General features: G+C 39.0%; 1 protein-coding gene across 2 annotated transcripts in view; it reads right to left on the reverse strand.

The window, feature by feature from the left end:
- arhgap24 (Rho GTPase activating protein 24) overlaps positions 1–18291 on the reverse strand; it is a 66096-nt gene extending 47805 nt beyond the window's left edge. The window contains exons 1-2 of one of the 2 annotated variants that reach the window (XM_079256657.1): positions 17866–18291; positions 7996–8211 (exon numbers count right to left, since the gene is read on the reverse strand). In XM_079256657.1, coding sequence (XP_079112783.1) covers positions 7996–8196 — 201 coding nt within the window. In that variant the 5' untranslated portion in view covers positions 8197–8211; positions 17866–18291. Of the gene's footprint in view, positions 1–7987; positions 8212–17865 lie in introns of those variants that run through there. The other variant, XM_079256660.1, reaches the window with a different exon arrangement.
- Between the last annotated feature and the right edge of the window lie 416 nt (positions 18292–18707).

The raw sequence follows: 18707 nt of genomic DNA on the forward strand, positions 1-18707 counted from the left end.
TTTAGTGTTGTTTTAATCCTTTAAATCTTGTATTAAACATTGGCCTTCCACAATGAACAAGCTCCCAGTATCCAAACATTAAATAATAAATGATGCTATGAGTCATCCCTACATTAAAAAAAAAAAAAAAAAAAAATGGTAGAGGTATCATAATCAATTCCCCAAGAATAAAATGGTTTACAATTCACACTTTGTAACAGTGTTGTTCTATTCAGCCTTAAGACAATACACTGCTTCACACATACAAGGAACTGAACTCTTCATATCATGTTAATAGATAAAGTGTGAAATTGATGGCAATGCCAAACAAAATTACTAAAATTGGTTGAAAGAGCCTCAGAAGTTTGAATGATTCCAGTCTACTCTCTGTCTACTCTACTATTCATACGGGTCATTTTATCGCTTCATATAGGAAGTCATGAACCAAATGAAAGACATCAACCTGAAATGTTCAAACATGGGGAACAAATGTGATTGTACAAGTATCCACAAAATAAAAACAACAAATTCCTACAATGCGTCCACTGGGGAGCTTAAATTCCTCCAGAAAACATAATGTTACTGAAAACCTTTGAGACATCTTGTCACACACCAGTCTGGGTTCAGGGTAATACCAGCTGGCAGTTTTAAGTATATGATTGTTCAGAGAACTAGGATTTATGGCTTTAATAAGAACTTACTTTCCAGCCTGTCAGAACAAACATAATTTACAGTCTTAATTTAATGTAATAGTTTGTATCGGTCCAAATGCTCTGACACGATTAGATTTGTGTCGGTACCCAGCTTATAAGCGACATGGATAAAATGATAACAGTGGACTGAAATGACACATTTGTAACAGGACTCTTCAGGATTTAAGCTGAAATATATTTACTACAGGAGACAGCGTATACAGGATATTTCTATTCATGTAAGTTAGCATGTAATGTTAAAAGCATCTGATTTCTAATTTTTGCATGAGCAATGCAACCGATTCCTAACTAGGTTCACTCTTAAGTGTAAGTTTGTGAAACTTGATCAAGGGTTTATGCCAATTGCCAGGACTGACTCCGATTTACTGGACTGAGCTTTCATTCACAGCTTCATAAAACAGATTTCAATATGATGAGGAAAAATGAGCTATAGCTAAACTGTTGGCGCCTATAGTAAAAAAAACAAAAACAAAACATGAACAACTGAAGCCAAAAAGGACAATTGCTTAAAGTTCGTATTAAAATGGTTGCACAAATGACACATCAATACAAAGCTGATGGTGCCATAATGGAATAAGGTAAGACTTTCTTTGTAGTGGTGTGATTTCATTTCTCCCTGTACCACAAGATGAACATTAGCAGTTAGAGGAGAGTTAAGATAAGCTCAAACATGTGTTCAGACCATTCACATGAGGACATGCTGATCCATGATAACTTGCTCATTTGTAGGTCAAAATAAAATGACACCACTAAGAGCTGAGAGGTGCTTAATCTGTCTCTTAATGATTTCTGTGGAACCAGGATGGACTCTGGGATTATAAATATTGTGTACGGCTAATATTTTCATGTATTTCAATTGACAACAAACAGCTCCTAGATTAGCTGCATACTCTCTTTATGCAAACACCACCACACCTAAAATCCATAATCTTACAGTCTTACCACATTACGTTTTGGACCATAGGGTGCTTATAAAACAAAGCCTGTGCAAACTTGTTGTAAATTTCCCACCCAACAAGGCAGAGCCATAAGAAACATGCTGTCACTGAACAAAAATAAATGGAAACAGTAATTAAACCAAGTGTGTGCTTTAAGAAGACGCAGAAGTTTAATCTGATAATGATTCAAATTCTTATCAAACTTTTCTTATGTAGCCTTTAAAAAAAGAAACAACAACATTATTCTACAGTACAATTAAGTATTTTGTCATCACAGTAGCATCCAGTTACAAAAATAATTGCTGACTATGGGACAATGTCTGGTATGATTTAAATGCTAAATAAGGGGGTGTTTGGACCGTGTCCACTATTTTGTTCTCATTCTTTATACATTCCTGCAGCACGTCTCAAAGTGATGTTGCCACAAACCTGAACTCATCTCAAGGGTTTTCATCGCTCTGTGATAGCATTATACAACAATGTAACTGCTGTCTGTTTGTCAATGTCAAAACTAACTACAGAGCGACTCTTGTCATCCAAGCAGCAGTAAGAAGCCGCAGTCTTTCATAATGAACAATAACAGAAGCAGCAGCATTTTATTGACTCCAGTTAAATGCCAGGGTCAATTAGTTTTCATCCTATGCAGGCTAGATAAGGGACACCCAGTGCATCGCTGTGCTGTTGAATTTTTTAAACTGAAGCACTTTTACATAAATAAAACCAACTACCATTTTTTTGTATGTGTTCAGATCTTGCCTCCTGAAGTTATGAATATTGATCGGCTTACTCATAAGATTCATTATGGCTGGAATCATAATAACTTAATTAGATTTTAATATGCCTTTCATTTTCAATTCAGTGAAATTGGTTCAATGTATTCATTCGCAATTCTCTCATTCATTCTTAATGTTACCTTCAGTACTTCACTGGCATAGAGATGTAATGCTTAGTGATTTAAATGGCAACAATCACTTCATGAGTACTGTCTTTGTTTAGGGCTCAGCCAGATGAAATCTGAGTCCATGTCTGTTTATCCCAGAATGCGAGGGTGTACATGCATGCTTGTGCGTGCATACATCTCCATGGACGAGTGAGGACAGGCAGATGGCATGTTGACGCTAAGCCCACATGTCTTGTACCCAAGACATGCTTGTCAGTGACCCTTCACCTCCATCTGACTCCCATTCTTCAGATTCCACACGTTGCTCTGAGAGGTTTGGCTCATGTGGAAATGACACAACATGGTCACTTTCATTAGAAATATGACAGTTTTTCAAGTAATCTTATCCACAAATGTCAGCGTTCCTCTGCACTGTTGTGTTTAAAAATCAGTGCTGGATCTTATATTTTTTTACTTGGTAGTTAAGCATCTTACATATGTTACTAAACAACAAAAGTTTTTACTCTTCATGCTCAACTAATGCAATGTAAATATTTGCACAATAAAGGATCAAATGAGTAAGAACTGAAATTAATGCTGAGGAACAGTTAGCTACTTTCAGGCCGAAGATTTCAAACTTGTTTTCAGCTGAACATATCCTGCAGCACCTTTTAAAATGTTTTGAAATGAACATTTCAAATGGTCGTTCCAATTTCCTTTAATCTGTCAATTGTATCTGCATGTTAATATTTTCTTGAATGTGGCACAAATAGAGTATCAGTAATAATAAGTAATAAGTATCAGTAATAACATAAAAAGATTTATAAACAACTGCAGAGATGGAGCTACTAGGACAAAGAGTAAAGGAAAGACTGTTAGAGCTAATTTAATGGATATATTAGGTGATTCTGTCATCCATCCATCCACCCATCCATCCATCCATCCATCCATCCATCCATCCATCCATCCATCCATCTATCCATTCATCCATCCATCCATCATCTATCGAAAAACCCAAGGTCAACAGACATTTCAAGACATCCTAAAGCCTAAATTTGAGCAGTAAAGTCATCTGTAATTATGAAAAGGAAAAAAAAAAAGCTATGGTTCTGACTTATTACATTCCCCTAATAACGTTCATTCATCTGGAGACCGAAAGACATTAGAGATGCAGATGTATCTGACTAGTCAGTCTGTGTTTCCACAGGAAACAGAAAAGGGCAGATGTTCTTTCTCCCACTGTGGAAACAGCAATTAGGGCCAATATGACAGGAACAAATGGCGACTTTGCAGCAGGAGAGACAATTAATTAATAGCTGGTCTAGATATAGTCTCACACTTCTACATTATGAGTTTCTTTGCTCAGGATGGCCACGACACAGTCTAAGGAGAGAGATTTGTTTTGATGCATTCTGTTTTGGGATAGAAGAGCGAAATTAGAAGCTATAGGAATAATTTAAGTCAGTGGCGTCTACTCCTTGTGTTCCATTCCGGGGTGCAGAAAGCCCCAGACTAGTATATCTCAACTCTTCTCTTGTTGGATTGTTGCATTTGTGATTTCTTTTTATTGCAGCGCTGTATTGGCAGTCAAGGAGATTTAAGGACTTTGAATAAACCCTGTACCTGACCTAGTTTTACTGAAGCTCCCCATTCTCTACAAAAAGTAGCAGTTTCAGGTATTCCTTGGTTGAGAAGTAGGGCAGGGATGTAAAAATGCAAAACTTATAGAAGTTAAGTGTTTGTCTGGTGACCTGTAGGGGGTTGCAGGTGCATTAATGACTCTTTTATGAAAAGATGAACATAAAGGCCATGATATTTCAGGAAGACAAGCTCTCTTCTTTCATTTCTTGTAAACAGCCACGAAGAGCTGCTCCACAAGACAATAACCGCACAGAGAACTGAAGCCAAACAGTTGGCATTCCTAATAAATATTCAATAATCAAAGCTGATCAGAAATGGTAGTGAATAATATATCCTTTCCTTGCCTGGCCAGTGGCCCACCTTCAGGTCTGGAGCTTTAACCTTCAGAGACTTCCCCTCCTGCTGATGTGGCTTGAGTTTGGCTAAGCTCATGTTGCTGGGAAATCAGCCAGAGAAAGGAGTGTGGGTAGATGATCAGAATAAAGATTTCATCTGTGCTCAACCATTCAAGTTTCTCCTGGAAAAAGAGGATATTGTTTCGAATAGATAATAGAGAAACATGTGTTTTTTGCTGGAAAAGAGTGCGTCCGGGGTAAAAATACCTGCCTGTGAATGCAAAAGTGTGCACTTTATAGTAACTGATTCCTAAGATAGTGTAGAGGGAAAAAAGAACAGCTAATTGGATGTAAAAATAAAAAAGAAGAATTTAAATGAATAATAAATTAAAAAAATAATGACATTCCTATGTATTGGTAATAACTTATTATTTTGTAATATGTTACACAGCTAGTAGTTGTGCGAAGTAAATAATGGATTCCCACAGATTCACTGACAAGCACAAAAAATAAAGGATCGCCCTGATCATTAAAAACTTCACAAGAAATCCTTAAGAATCACTAGTAATTTAAAGGTTTTCATTTGTTATTGAGGGGCTTGGAAAAGCACGCATGAGCTGGTAATAATTTAGCTTCAGTAGCCAAACAGAGCTCTCTCAGTTTTGGTGAAGCAGAAGGGAAAATGAAAGGAAAACATTTCAGCTACTTCAAATAATGGACTGGAGAGAAGCCCATTTCTTTTAGGCATTTTGATTTGTTGTTGCAATGTGAGCGCAGATCAACAACATACTGTTTGTTTATGCCACAATAGAGTTAATGAGGTTAACGTTGCTGCATGGCAAACACTTAGTTGTTATTACCTCCACCAAGGTTGAGGTTAAGTTTTCTGCGCCTTTGGCTTGTCTGTCTGTCTGTCTGTCTGTTAGCAGCATAACTCAAAAAGTTCTGGACAGATCGTGATGACATTTTTTATGGAAATCTCAGAAATGGAATAAAGAGCAATAGACATTTTGGGGGGTGATTGGGATCACTGTCTGGATCCAGAAATCTTTTAAAAGGATTCCTTACTTTTGCTGTTTGCTTCATCTTGATGCCTAAGAGAATGTTTGCATGGTAAATGGTCTAAATAAGATGTGACATCTATCCTGATGACTGAAATAGTGGTTTGAAGTATACATAATAGAGTTGGCATGGGGTTGGTGACAAGTTGGGCTGTTGGGCCTTTGGGGGGTTTCTTGTTTTGTTTTGTTATGATTTTAACTCCTTGCTGAACTTCTCAGTCAGCCCCTTTCAGCCCCTCTCAGTTCTTCAAAACTAATGGTCTCTGGCCATTGTCTCCTGCAGGATGTCATGAGAAAAACACAGTTAAAGCCAAAATAGTTCAGTTACAACCTTTTTAATTGAATAATTAGCCCCATCTGTCTGCTAAACTAAATAAAATGAGTGAAAAACAGCGTGAACTGTCCTTTTGAACTTAGCATGTGAAAATGATAAATTATCCTTCTGTTCCACATTTCTGTGTTTTCTGCTTTGACATGGGAACCCAGTCTTTTCTGGTTGCTTCTTTGTTCTGCTTTCAGTTCAGATGCTTTATAAGATGGCCTGCCTGGTAACAGTAACGTTAGAGATGGCCTGACTGTCTGCATGATGGAATTACTCATTCTCCCCATTCAGGAGAGCTTCATATGTGGGCTTCAATAAATTCAACATCATGGCTTTTTACTTTGATTTGGATTTGACCAGCCAAAACTGTCTCACTCATCAGAGTCTGACTTTGATATTTTATCTCATTTGGCTGCACAGCAACTTGTATCTGCATGTGCTGACGGGGGCCCTGAAGGCTCAGCACGGTTCAGGTGAAGAAAACAGGTGACGTGATAAACAACAAAGAAAACTTCTCTACTCTTTAAGTAACTTGAACAACATTTAGGAAAGCATTACAAAACCTTCAGAATGGTATTAAAATGACAAAATGTGAGGTGGTCCTGAGGCACAAAACACAACAACAGTAACTTCATAGTCCAAAAGCTAAACAGCAACCAACTATGTTCAGTCTATACCATACTGTTTTATTTTTTCATGACTATCTGTGATCACTTGGGTGTTTACTGGGTCATCCAGTTTATTTGCACCAGTTATTTTTTATTATTACAGAAATGCAGAATATTTGCAATGACGTCTCATTGTTTCAGTTGTAAAATAAAATCTCAGGTTGCGTCAAAGAAAACATCCGACAATGATAAGGATTTATTCATCAGCTGGACAAAGAGCTGCATGCTCCAGAGTTAGTGGAAAGTAATCACTATTCTTGGAGGTATAATGAAGCTAAGATGCACCCAGCCCTGCACTGCCACCTCTATTCTGTTTATTTAGTATAAAAATAAATGAAATGAATCACTGAGGCAGATGGCTGCCTGTCCTGAGCCGGGTTCTGCCGGAGGTTTCCTTCCTGTTAAAAGGGAGTTTTTTCCTTCCCACTGTTACCAGTGTGCTTGCTCAGGATGGGAGATTGAGTTGGACTCAACTCAATCTGTTGGTTTCCTTATATAGGCTATCATGAATTGGCTTTCATTATGTTTTCTTCTCTGCCTGTAAAGCGTCTTGAGATGACATTGCCATGATTTGATGCTATATAAATAAAGTTGAATTGAAGTTGAATTGAATCATGTAATAACCTGAGACTCATATTATTCGCAGACAACATATATTTATTTTGCAGTATGGAGAATCTGCAACTGCTCCTGAATGCAGTGGAGAGAGAACTGTCAGTTTTGAAGAGATGGTTTGATGACAATAAATTGACATTGAATTGAAATAAAACAAAATGTATCATCTTTGGAAATTGTCAAAACAAGAATCTGAAAATAAACAGAATAGAAAAGGAAAGAGTGACAGCTATCAAGTTTCCTAAGTTAAACCACATATAAGTTACAACAAGGCAAAGATATCCAAATCAATCGCAATGTTACTCCGAACCCAACTCAGTTCAACTGCATTATATACTTCGTACTGTTCTTTCATCCTCCCACACCTGATCTATTGTGTGGAAGTTTGGGGTAGCTCATACAGAACAAATACAGATGTGATTTTTATTGGTTTTGTCCAGTTTTATGTTGCTGTGCGCATGTGAGAAATAAAACTGTCAAACAACAGAGGAAGTGCAGCAGTTGTAATGGGACTGGTAAACTAAAAAATTCCCAAACATTTTTCAGCTGCAGCAAAAATCTCTGATCACTTCAGAAGTATTTAATGTGCACAACATCCTTTCAGTGAACTGGATTCATGTGGGTTTGTCACCAGGATGAGTTCAGCGGAAGTTGTTGGTTTTTGTTAAGAGAAATTTAGACATGATATAAATGCACCCAAAGCTCAGTAATAAGCTGTATATGAAAGATATACAGTATATGAAAGATATACACTATATACAGTCTATGGTAATAAGTCACTGTGTCAATGCTACAGTTATAAAATTGACAAGGAACAACCCCTCAGTGCACTTACAGCCTTACCAAAGCTTTGGTCTCCTCCTCATCTTTGTAGTAGTAGAGTTGATCCCCTTTCAGTACAAACCAACGATTGTGCCAAGTCTTGACAAAACCTCCTTGCTTCCTGAGCCACCCACACCTGATGACATTCAGCCTCTGAACCTCAGTGCTGGGCTGAGCTCTGCTGTGCTGAGGACTGCTGTGTGACACACACTGGTCGTCCATTACAGCAACTCCAATCTGAAAACAAACAGACATGATCTTCATACAAACTGAAAATATTTCAACCTGCAGAGAACTGATAAAAAAAAATTGTGTTAAGTGCCATAAAAAACAAAAAAATAAAAAACATATTTTAAAGAAATGATCTACATGGACCTTTTTATCAGAGTTTTTTCCTTTGTTTTTCATCTGTGCAGCATGAGGCGGTCAGATAGGTGTAAATGTTGCAAGGAGACAAAAACAGAAGTAGTAATGCAGGAGGAGGAATTCACCGGCCAGATAAAAAGTTTAAATCTCTTCTATCTTTTTTCACTTCACTCACCTACATACTGTATGCTAGCTTACCGGGCTTGATCTTCCTGGTGTTAGATTTGATCTCTCAGAGCCTTAGCACTGGAGTGGTGTGTAACAAGATGAGTTTGCTTGAAACAAAGAATTCTCACTTTTCTTGTAAAACCCCCTGAGTGAATTTAACTAAACATTTGATTTAAAAGAATTTACAAATACAGACTGAAAGAGCACTGGCTTCGCGACTGAAGGAAACATGTGAAACTGCATCATTGATATTTGTATTATTACCTTTTCTGAATACATTCCCAGATTGTTTTTGCATTGGATGTGATTTATTGATGTTTTGACTGTGGCGGATTTTTGGGAATTAAACTGTTTCAATTTACCTTATTTGACTTTAACTGTGAATTAAAATAACATTTTTGCATTTTTTTCTACTGAGGCTTTGACTGGCACATTGACTGAGCAGCTCTAGACTACTGCACCTGCTCTTCAACCCCACAGATGTTGATAAATGACAGCAGCCTCTGCAATGGACTGACGACCTGTCCAGGATGTACCCCGCCTTTCGCCCAAACACTGCTGGGGTTGGTCCCAGCTTCCCTGCGACCCTATATTAGACTAAGCGATTTGGATAATGAATGAATGAAAGTGGCAGGAGCCTTCCTTTTCATGTAAACCAAATCTGATCTGAAGTCAGCCCTGCGTGGTAGGACTTTCAAAGTCAGATGTTGATGAACTACAGATTGACACAGATGCTGTTTTCACACCAAAAACAGCATGTTTTAACAGGTTTATAGTACATGTAAAAACCCAGTGAAGGAAGGAAGGATAGCAAATTCTTTCCATTTCCAGAGGACCAATGAGTCAGCTTGACAACATGAAGGGATGGTATTAAATCCAATCTTGCTGGCTGTGTTTCTGAAAATCACATCTTTCTGGGATTATTGTGATGGTTTACTATTTCTGATTGAACCATGTCTGTACACCAGAGAATCAATTGCCAGGTGTCTTGACAACGGGCTAAAACAAGAAAAGATTGATCTCTTTTTGTCTGCAACTTGTTGCTGTCAGCCTTCTTGTGAGACTTTATGGTCAATAAATGTGTTTTTGTGAAGATAGCATGAACTGTGCCCACTTTGCTGAGCCAAAATAGAGCTGAGAAAAACCTGCATCTTTCAGAGTCATTTTGACATGGGACAAAAAAATGGCTTTAAACTGTTTTCTATTGTACTCAAAAGCCAGGTGTTAGTGGCTGTTCTCACCGGGGTCAAATAAAACATGTCTATGTAGAAAAATCTTATTAATGCTAAAAGGAAAAAAAAGAAGCAGCATGCCAATCACATCCTACTGTCTTTTGGCAACTCTTCCTCTCTCCCAACCGATGACAGATCCTCAGACAAGACTCCATGGTGTACTGATTAAATCCACTAGCTTCACCGCTTGAAGTATACATAAGAGTTTTTTCTCCATATCTGAAACAGATTTCCATGACTTGAACCAAAAGTATAATGGGACTGCGCTCAAATTTTTAATGTCATGGGGTGTATCTTGATCACAGCCAAGACGGTGGAAAACAGGTATATATATATATATATATATATATATATATATATATATATATATATATATTTTTTTTTTTTTTTTTTTTTTTTAAAAATATATTTTATATGTTTTATATATTGAGCAAATTTATTTTGCCAAGGGGAGCTTTTATAGATATAATGATCCCCTTGTATTTCTGGATTTTTATTTTATTTTTCTATTTGTTTTGGATAATTGTTCGTATTACAGAGTTTATGGTGCTGGACCAGACCGGACCGGAGAGGATAGAAAAGGGACAGAAAGAGAACAGAAAAGAAAACAGAGAAAACAAGAGAAATAGATCAATGCATACACGTATATGCACATACATACCCACGTACATGCATATGTATATACACACACACATACACACAGGTATATTTTTAAAGGGAACCAAAGGATATGAAGCTAGTTGACTATGCGTCATGTAAAATATTAGGTTAGTAGAGTTCGTCCAATGAGATGTGTTACCAAGAACTCAAGTACTGACACATAATAACATTACATCACATTACATTTTATCTCTCCTGGTTGCCCCAAAGCACTGTACAGTTAAATATCAGTATACAGATGAATAAAACAAATGTACTCAGCTTCCCCCTTAACACTGCTATGCTTACAACAAGACATCCCGCACATCTTGTTTCCATATAAACACACACACCTCTGCTCCATTCAATGACATGTGCTCAGACTGCTGCTGTCAGCTTTTAGCATGTTGTCAGTGGCTCTCATTGTGCTTGGCTTGGTGGAAGTCCAACCAGCCCACAGGTCCAGATGAGGACCAGATGCAGCTCAGCGGTGTTCCAGGCAGCACTGGAGCAAGTGCAGCGAAGCTGCGGAGGTGAATGCAAAAACCTTCCTCTGGTTCTGTGCAGTTTAAGTATGATGTGAAAACATGCTCAAGCACAAACATGTTCACACTTCTGCATTCCTGTAAGAAATGACTGTCTTTAACTTCAGTATAGGCCTCTGACAGTGATAAGGACTTGCTCATCAGTGAGAAATATCTAGATTTAAAATAAAGAAAGAAAAAGAAATGAAAGCAGGTGGGAATCTTACAGAAACTTAAACTTATAGGAGTGAAGCTGTTTTTATTGCCTGGGATTATTTAACACTAATAGTGGAGGGAATATCCATATGTTTGCACACTTATAGGATGTTGATGCAGTTTCTTGTTGTATTTTAGGGACAGTCACAGCTCCACAATGTCATGCTTTAGTTAACAGCACGGCAAAGATGTTCCTGCGCCACACTATGATTTAAAAACTGCAAATTAGTCCAGGATTTCTTCATGTAAATAACTTGGACGTGGAAGACAGCAAAACACTATTTAAAATTTTCATCGCAGTGTGGTTTCATCTGGAGGAAATAAATGACCAAACAAGGAGTGCAGTGATAGTCATGACTAAACTATAAATTACCAGAAAAATGGAATCCACTTAAAGGAAAAGTTTATGGTGTTTTAGCTCATACAGGATCAGCATGATAAATTGTGACCTTCAGGGAGTTGCTCATTATGATTTGGTTCCCAATGAAAAAATACCCTGTGGGTTGTATCAGACAAGGCTGATAAAATCACAGAGTAATAATAACTACAGTTTTTTGTGTTTGACCCAATAAAAAAAAAGACATTTTGACTCTTTTCATAAAGATGACATTAGTGTAATCAGAGATTTTAGTTGGTGTTGAAATAACATCAACTGCATGTATAACATCGACTAGTTTGGTGACCCGTCCAGGGTGTACCCTGCATCTAGCCCGAGGATTGCTGGGATAATCGCCAGCTTTGTTATGACCCTCGCTGCAGATTTTTTAGATCCAAAATGATGATGCAAATATGAGCTAAATAAAGTCAAGAAATAGTCATTGGACAGGAGAGATTTGCTGACAATCATGGTTAGAACTGCACCGTCAAACCCTGCCAGCCACCTAAAAGGATACTTTCCAACTTTTAATATTGGTAAACACTCTTTCATCATATGATTACTTATGATATGATAATATCTGTGTCCTGCGTGCAAAAAAAAAAATTAATCATTTGATCATGTTTTATGACAGTTTAATGAACTGCCATGAAACAGTTTTCGAGCTACAAAAATGGCAGGCTTACGGATTCTTTTGCATGTTTTTCCACTCCGCGTGGGTTGCCTCTTTCTCAATCAGTCTTTTTATTTGCACAAAATCTTGCGCATATGTTTGTTCAGTGTATCATAATGACTTGTGACTGCATAATGAAGCTATTAAACCTGACAGCAAAGCAAATAGTTGTTTGAATGAATAGATATAATGTTGCGTGAGAGGGAACAACAGGCAAAGGCAAGATGGATGACCCATTTTCCAAACCTAGATTTTATATGTAGCCATTTTCTTTTGCAGACCCATGTCCCATGAGCCTTGCTTACGGTTCCAGGTGTGGTTCTGAGCACATTTTTAGAGCAACTGCAGAAACACATCACTGTCCGACTGTTGTGTCCACTCAGCACACTGAAAACAAGCTTATCCTGTGTCTCTTTAAACACGTGTGTAGATATGTGTGTAACCTATTTGTGTCAGTGTTTTTATCCCTTGAGAACAGTCTCCAAAATAGACACTGGAACAAGATAGGTTGTATTAATGATTTTACAGTAATAGAACAAGGTTTACAGCAAGATACACAGAACACATTGAAACAGAATAGCTTTCAATGAAAAGTTGCAAAAGTTAAACTTTTCATGAAAAGATAGTGAGATTCTAAATATATACTACTTGTAAAAATGTCATATTTAAGGTCAGATAGAGCTTAAAGTGAGGGCTTTAGAATCTCATTTTCCTTGTCAAGATTAGTGATGAAATCAAGAATAATTTCTGCAACAATGACTTTAGGAGCTTAATAGGATGCATTTATTTTCAAAGCAAAAATTTGTAGCCTGAGCTACTGTTTTCATGTCTCGTCTGTTTTTTCAATGTTTGATTCAGTATAAGATATCAAGGAAAAGTCAGGACATGTCGAGTTTCAGCATATTTCAGGATGTTCTCACAACAAGCCTGCGAACTTTGACCACTGAACAGTCAGTGGGAAAAGACACTCTAACCTTCACTGTAAACAACAACAGCTCAGTGTACAGAAAACACTGCACACCCGGAAAGACAACACAAAGATAGTTACAAATCAGCCCTCTGTGGTTTTTTTGGCATGCCATTTCTCAGCAGGGTGTAACATATCTGTGGCTCTGTGGCAGTTGCATAAAAATGGATGAATCTAAACTGCTGAAGTACAAAAGAAAAGTGGTGGGATGGACTTTTTCTGTGAGGCTTACTTATCTTTCTGACTTCTATTTGAGCACAAGGGTATTAAAAACAAATCTTTGTCTCACGGCCAGGCAGTCCCAGGTTTAAGGATGTGTCGTTGTTGGTTTAAAAATAAGCATCTGTCAGTAAAATCATAACTACAGCTCCTTAATGACCTCCGAATAATGAATGACAGACAAGATAGATAAATAAATACATTTGCTGAATCAATTCAGAAGCCTGTTTGATGTAAACTGATACTTTATTGGAAAAAAAAAGTATGTGTAAGGGTAGTAGGCTAGGTAAAACACACCATGCCTTGACCACATCCTTGGTATCATCATACCCCAAGACTATGGCAAAAACAAAAAAAGATCTAACCACTAAACAAGAAAGGGAGTCAGATGAAGCTGAAATATCTCTGAAAAGTGATACCACAGACTGTCTTGTCTGTGCAGGACTACTCTCACAGCATCAGGAGGTTGCCAGCTTTCAGTGCTTACACAGACTGTTTGTTCCCCATATGAGAAAGTACTGGAGCCAAGCTCCCAACATAAGCCTGAGCTGCTGTTTGACACATCTTTCTTTTGAATTGAGTAGCTTTGGAGAAAAGCAGACAGAGGCCTCTGTGCATAACCCAGATTATTTCTTTGGGAGGTTCTAGTTGTAAAAGCAGAAATGCACAACAGTACAATCAAAGATTTGTGCTATAAACACAAAGATCATTAAATGGTCTGCTTATTGGGACGGTTGCTGACTGTCCAAGGCATGAAGAGAAGAGAAGCCTAGAATCGATCCATTGACGACTCTTCCTTTTGAGCTTCAGCTGCCCTTAAAAACTATGATAACACATTCATATATGTCTATATTTTATAATGAATTTGACCTTTTTAGACTCTAATGATTCACCAGTGGATGGTAGACATGATCTTTTATTCATTGTTTGTGAACATGTGGCAGACACAGCCATCATCATCTGTGTGTCATCAGTCCTCCGTTCTGCATTTTCAGCATTCGTTGTATTCCACATCAGCCTGGAGGTTACCAGTAATTCCCATGGCAGCATCCCTCGCACCGTGGAAAGATCAAAGTTGCAAGTCAAAAGGAAAGTGACAACAGAACGTGAAAACAATGTCAACATTGAAATACTCACCGATTCGGATACAATCCCCACCAACACATTTAAAATAAGAGAAGCAGCTCATCATATTGGGCAGCTGACTTAACCCACATGGCGCTGACAGACCCTCTCCGAGCTCCGTCAGCAACTTCACAGCATGTTAACCTCCACAAAACATCACAAAACATGCAAGTGTGGAAACATGAACTTCACATTGCCAGTCAATGCTGTCAATTCTTTAAATATCCCCGAATAGCTTCCCCCCTCCCCTTGAGTGCGCACAGTATAAGGCCTCCATGGTGCACATGTGTTAAAGACAAATATAACCCTCGCCTGCCAAAGCTGCAGTCTGTTTCTGTTTGACTCCTCTGCCATAAAGACGCAGAGGTGAGGGGAGGGCAGGTTGCTGGCTGTGCTGTTGCTGTGCTAATAGCTGGAGAGGATGTGAAAGAGGAAGGACTTCAGAGCGGCCACATATGGAAGAACTTGCACACATGAAAAAAAATGTGATACATCGCTCCATCCAGCACACACATGAGTCAGGTCTATCATGATTTAATGAAGGATCGGGTTGCAAGGAGGTCAGGTCTGAGAGGCTGTCCTTCATTAGGGTGCAAGCTCGCAGCTCATGATCAGTCACAACTCACACAGCTCACTGCGAATCATAGAGAAAGATGGATAGATGCAAGCAGGAAGAGTTGAAAGGAGGTGAGGTTGGTGATATCACAGACACAGAGGGATCAATTCATGGAGATAAAGTCCCCAATAAGCTCTCTGGTGACTCACTGTCTGTTTTGTCTACGCACTGATTTAGACACCATATGTGTCCCCTTGATACTCTACAATAGCACTCTGATCCCCCCACCGGCATCACCGCCTCTCGCTTCTCATTTTCTTTTATAACCATGTGGCGCAGCATGTCTGAGAACTGAACAGTGGCCATGCGGCGAGATGAGGGTGAAGACTTCACATCAGCTGCTGACTCATCCCACATGTGTTGGACACACAGCTACAACTAAGCAAGTGATATTGTTGATGTGGGAATCTGCTGTAATGTGAATACCGGTGCACGCAGGAGGAAATCTACATGTTAAAATAAGATACTATGGAAGATTGTATCATTTGGCGATAAGGCGAAAAGAGAGACTGGAAATGCACCCAGTGATCATTATTTCATGAAAGATGAAAGCTTTGCATTTGACTTTTCATAAATATGACACATGCCGCAGTGTCAAGCGACACAATAAATTAGAAATTATGCTCTGCATTGACACGTGTCTCAGAGCACTGATCAGTCCCCGAAAACTCTGTTTATTAGAACTACATGTTTAAAAGTTTATTTCCTTTTTTTTTCTTATGAAAATAACTAATTTCCCTGGAAACTGAGACAGATTTACCATTTGCAACGGTAAGTCATGTTGACTTCACTCGTCCCATCTCTCATGCTATTTGTCCTGATGGCCTCACGCTGCACCATGTCACTTTGTTTTATTTCAGTTACATATATGTATCTGTGTTTCTAGTGCCCTCATTCTTCTATTTTGTGTTCCCCTTGTGTTTGTCTCACTGCGAATGTAACTTTTTTAATCCACTCAGAGCTGGATATCTTCTACCTGACCATCCATTTACAATACTCGCTTATTCCAATATAAGGTCACGAGGCCACTTCCAGCTGCTACTAGGTGAGAGACAGGGTACGCCCTGGGCAGGACCACCAGTCCACTGCAGAGACTGAATAACTTAATGAATGCTTTTCCCTGTGATTCTCATGACTGGGGAATTCACATTACACAACATACAAGGCTGCTGAGGGGAAAACGCGTATGGAGTCAAGCTGTGCAGAAAAAGATCAGAGAAGCAACCCAGCAGAATCATTAGAGACTCTCACTCCAAGCTGCAATCAAACTCTTTTGTCTGTTTTATGTACCGTGATTGTCATGCTTGATGTATCGAAGCCCCATGAAGCTTTCTTAAAATTAAAGTTTTTTTTATTTTTATTTTTAAAGAAGTCTTCTTCCAGCTCAAACATGTTCGTGAGCTCACACTAATTCACCTGGTTTACTAAACCTATTATGCTCAACCAGTCTAAACTACTGGCTGTGGCATAACATTAACATAAAGAGTGCAGTAAGTCTTCCTCACTCTTGCTTAATGACGTGAAGCAAATGTATATCATTCAAAATGTCAAACTTTCTTTGATCGAAGACTTTTGCAAAGTGTTGCAACTTTAGCTTTGCTGCAGCCTCAGTATACCGCCCTCTTCCACAACTAATAAACAGATATCAGAGAGTTAGACCAGGGAACAGTTGAGAGCAGCAGCTGACACGGGGAACCTGATCCCTGGGCTTTCCAGCAGCACAGCTTGTGCGCTGCAGACATTCCTGGCACACATGGCTCCTCGTCACTCGTTTTACCTCAGCTTGTGCCTTGTTTGCTTTCACATCTTCCTTTTCCATTAGCACACCATTCAGGGAAAACGTGCTGCTAAGATGTCATCTTGGTCTTTTCCCCCATTTTATCAACGTTCGGTCTTCCTCAGTCCTTCTCATTTCTTTAATTTGTGCTGCGAACAGTTGCAACCCATTACATCCTGGCACATGCAGTTCTACCACCACTTTACAACAGATAATTGAGTTTTAGTATATATGATCAGACACAAACCAAACAAGAGGTCAGGATTTTGGAAGGCAGAAACAGGGAATTCGCCAGCATTTTTACTGCACCACAGTTATAAATAAAAAGCCTTTGAAAATGGTCTGTTGCTCTGCAGGTGCAGTAAGTTTCGATTACAAGAAAACCTATAAAACTACACGTATTTTGAGGTTTAGCTGCTTTATTGTTTCTTTTTATGGGTTGAGAATGTAATTAATACTCTTGTAATTAGGATAAATGCTTTAAGTCATTGCAATTATTTCCCCATTACACCTCTGCTTCAATCCCAGCATGACACTTACTGCAGGTGACACCGCTGAATGAGCTTTATAGCTGATTTAATATGACACATAAACAAAGCAGTGGCTGTGTGATCAGGTCCATTAGACAGTGAATGAGGTGCAGCGTTTATCTGAAAGGTGAACTTGTCAACCTTCTCTGTTTAACTTCAGCTATGTGTTAACAATGTAGAAAAAAAAACACAAACAAACTTTAAAACAAGCTACACATCATGTAATTGTAAGTAATTCCGTATGCTGCCATGCTACAAATCTGTTGTCATCGCTTCAATTGTTTAAAAAGCTGAAGTGAAGGGATACCTGATATGAATAGAAATTACTTAACTTTGCTGCTCCAGTCCCACAACAAACTGTTTGCCTTCTAGACCCCAAAACATGGAGAGCTCTATGAATGTAATTGTGGAACAAAAACCACCAACATTGAGACAAAACAGCCTCCAAGAGCAGCAGACTCACCTGGCAAACAAAGAGACCTGTTGGCTCCCTCAGCTCTAATACGTGATGCTTGTCTCCAGTCCAGCAGCAGCTGATGAGTCAACAACAGAAATCCAAGGCTGAGTAAAGACCAAGTTGGAGTCCAGCTCAGTTGCTGTCGCTGCTGTGGCTGCTGCTGCTCCCCTCCCACACCGGCTCAGTGTGTGCAGAATGGATTGAGTTAACTGAGGCTCAGATGAGCTGCGAGAAACTTTTCCCTTGACTGCTCACACCATCTGCATGCTGAGAAAGTCTCCGCTGTGAACAGGATGACTGTCGCGGTCAGGGCAGACACACATGGGCCACCATTACAGCTGGAGTCCGCCCAGACACATGCACACCCACGTGCACTCTCACCCAAAACACACACAAATCCGCACACACTCTCCCGACACTGCAGTCTATGCAGTTATTATTCCTCCAGTCATCCTGACGGTGAGACGCTCACACTTAGTCTGAGAAGATTGTGTGTGTACAGTGGTTGCACAGAGAAGGAGGAGGAGGAAGGAGAAAAGAGAGGGGAGGGGGGTGCAAGTGTGTTTGAGGAAGTCTCAAGACGAGGGCTGGGAATGAACCATACACCAGCTGTGTAGAGGACTTTCTTTTTTAGTCCACATAAAAGACAAACAAGTAGCAGCTTTTAAACTCTCATATGGTGCTCCATTTACTAAAAGTATCAAATGTCGAGATGTCTCTGTTCCTGTTGCTCATAATGAGGAATGAAAACCTGTTTTTTACCCCCCCATAAATCATCCATGACTTATCCAGCACACACACTGAGAAAGCAACCCCAGATGCAAGGTGAGTTTAACATGACATAAACA

Source organism: Telmatherina bonti (genome assembly GCF_933228915.1).
Source record: "Telmatherina bonti genome assembly, chromosome: 17".
Taxonomy (NCBI): domain Eukaryota; kingdom Metazoa; phylum Chordata; class Actinopteri; order Atheriniformes; family Telmatherinidae; genus Telmatherina; species Telmatherina bonti.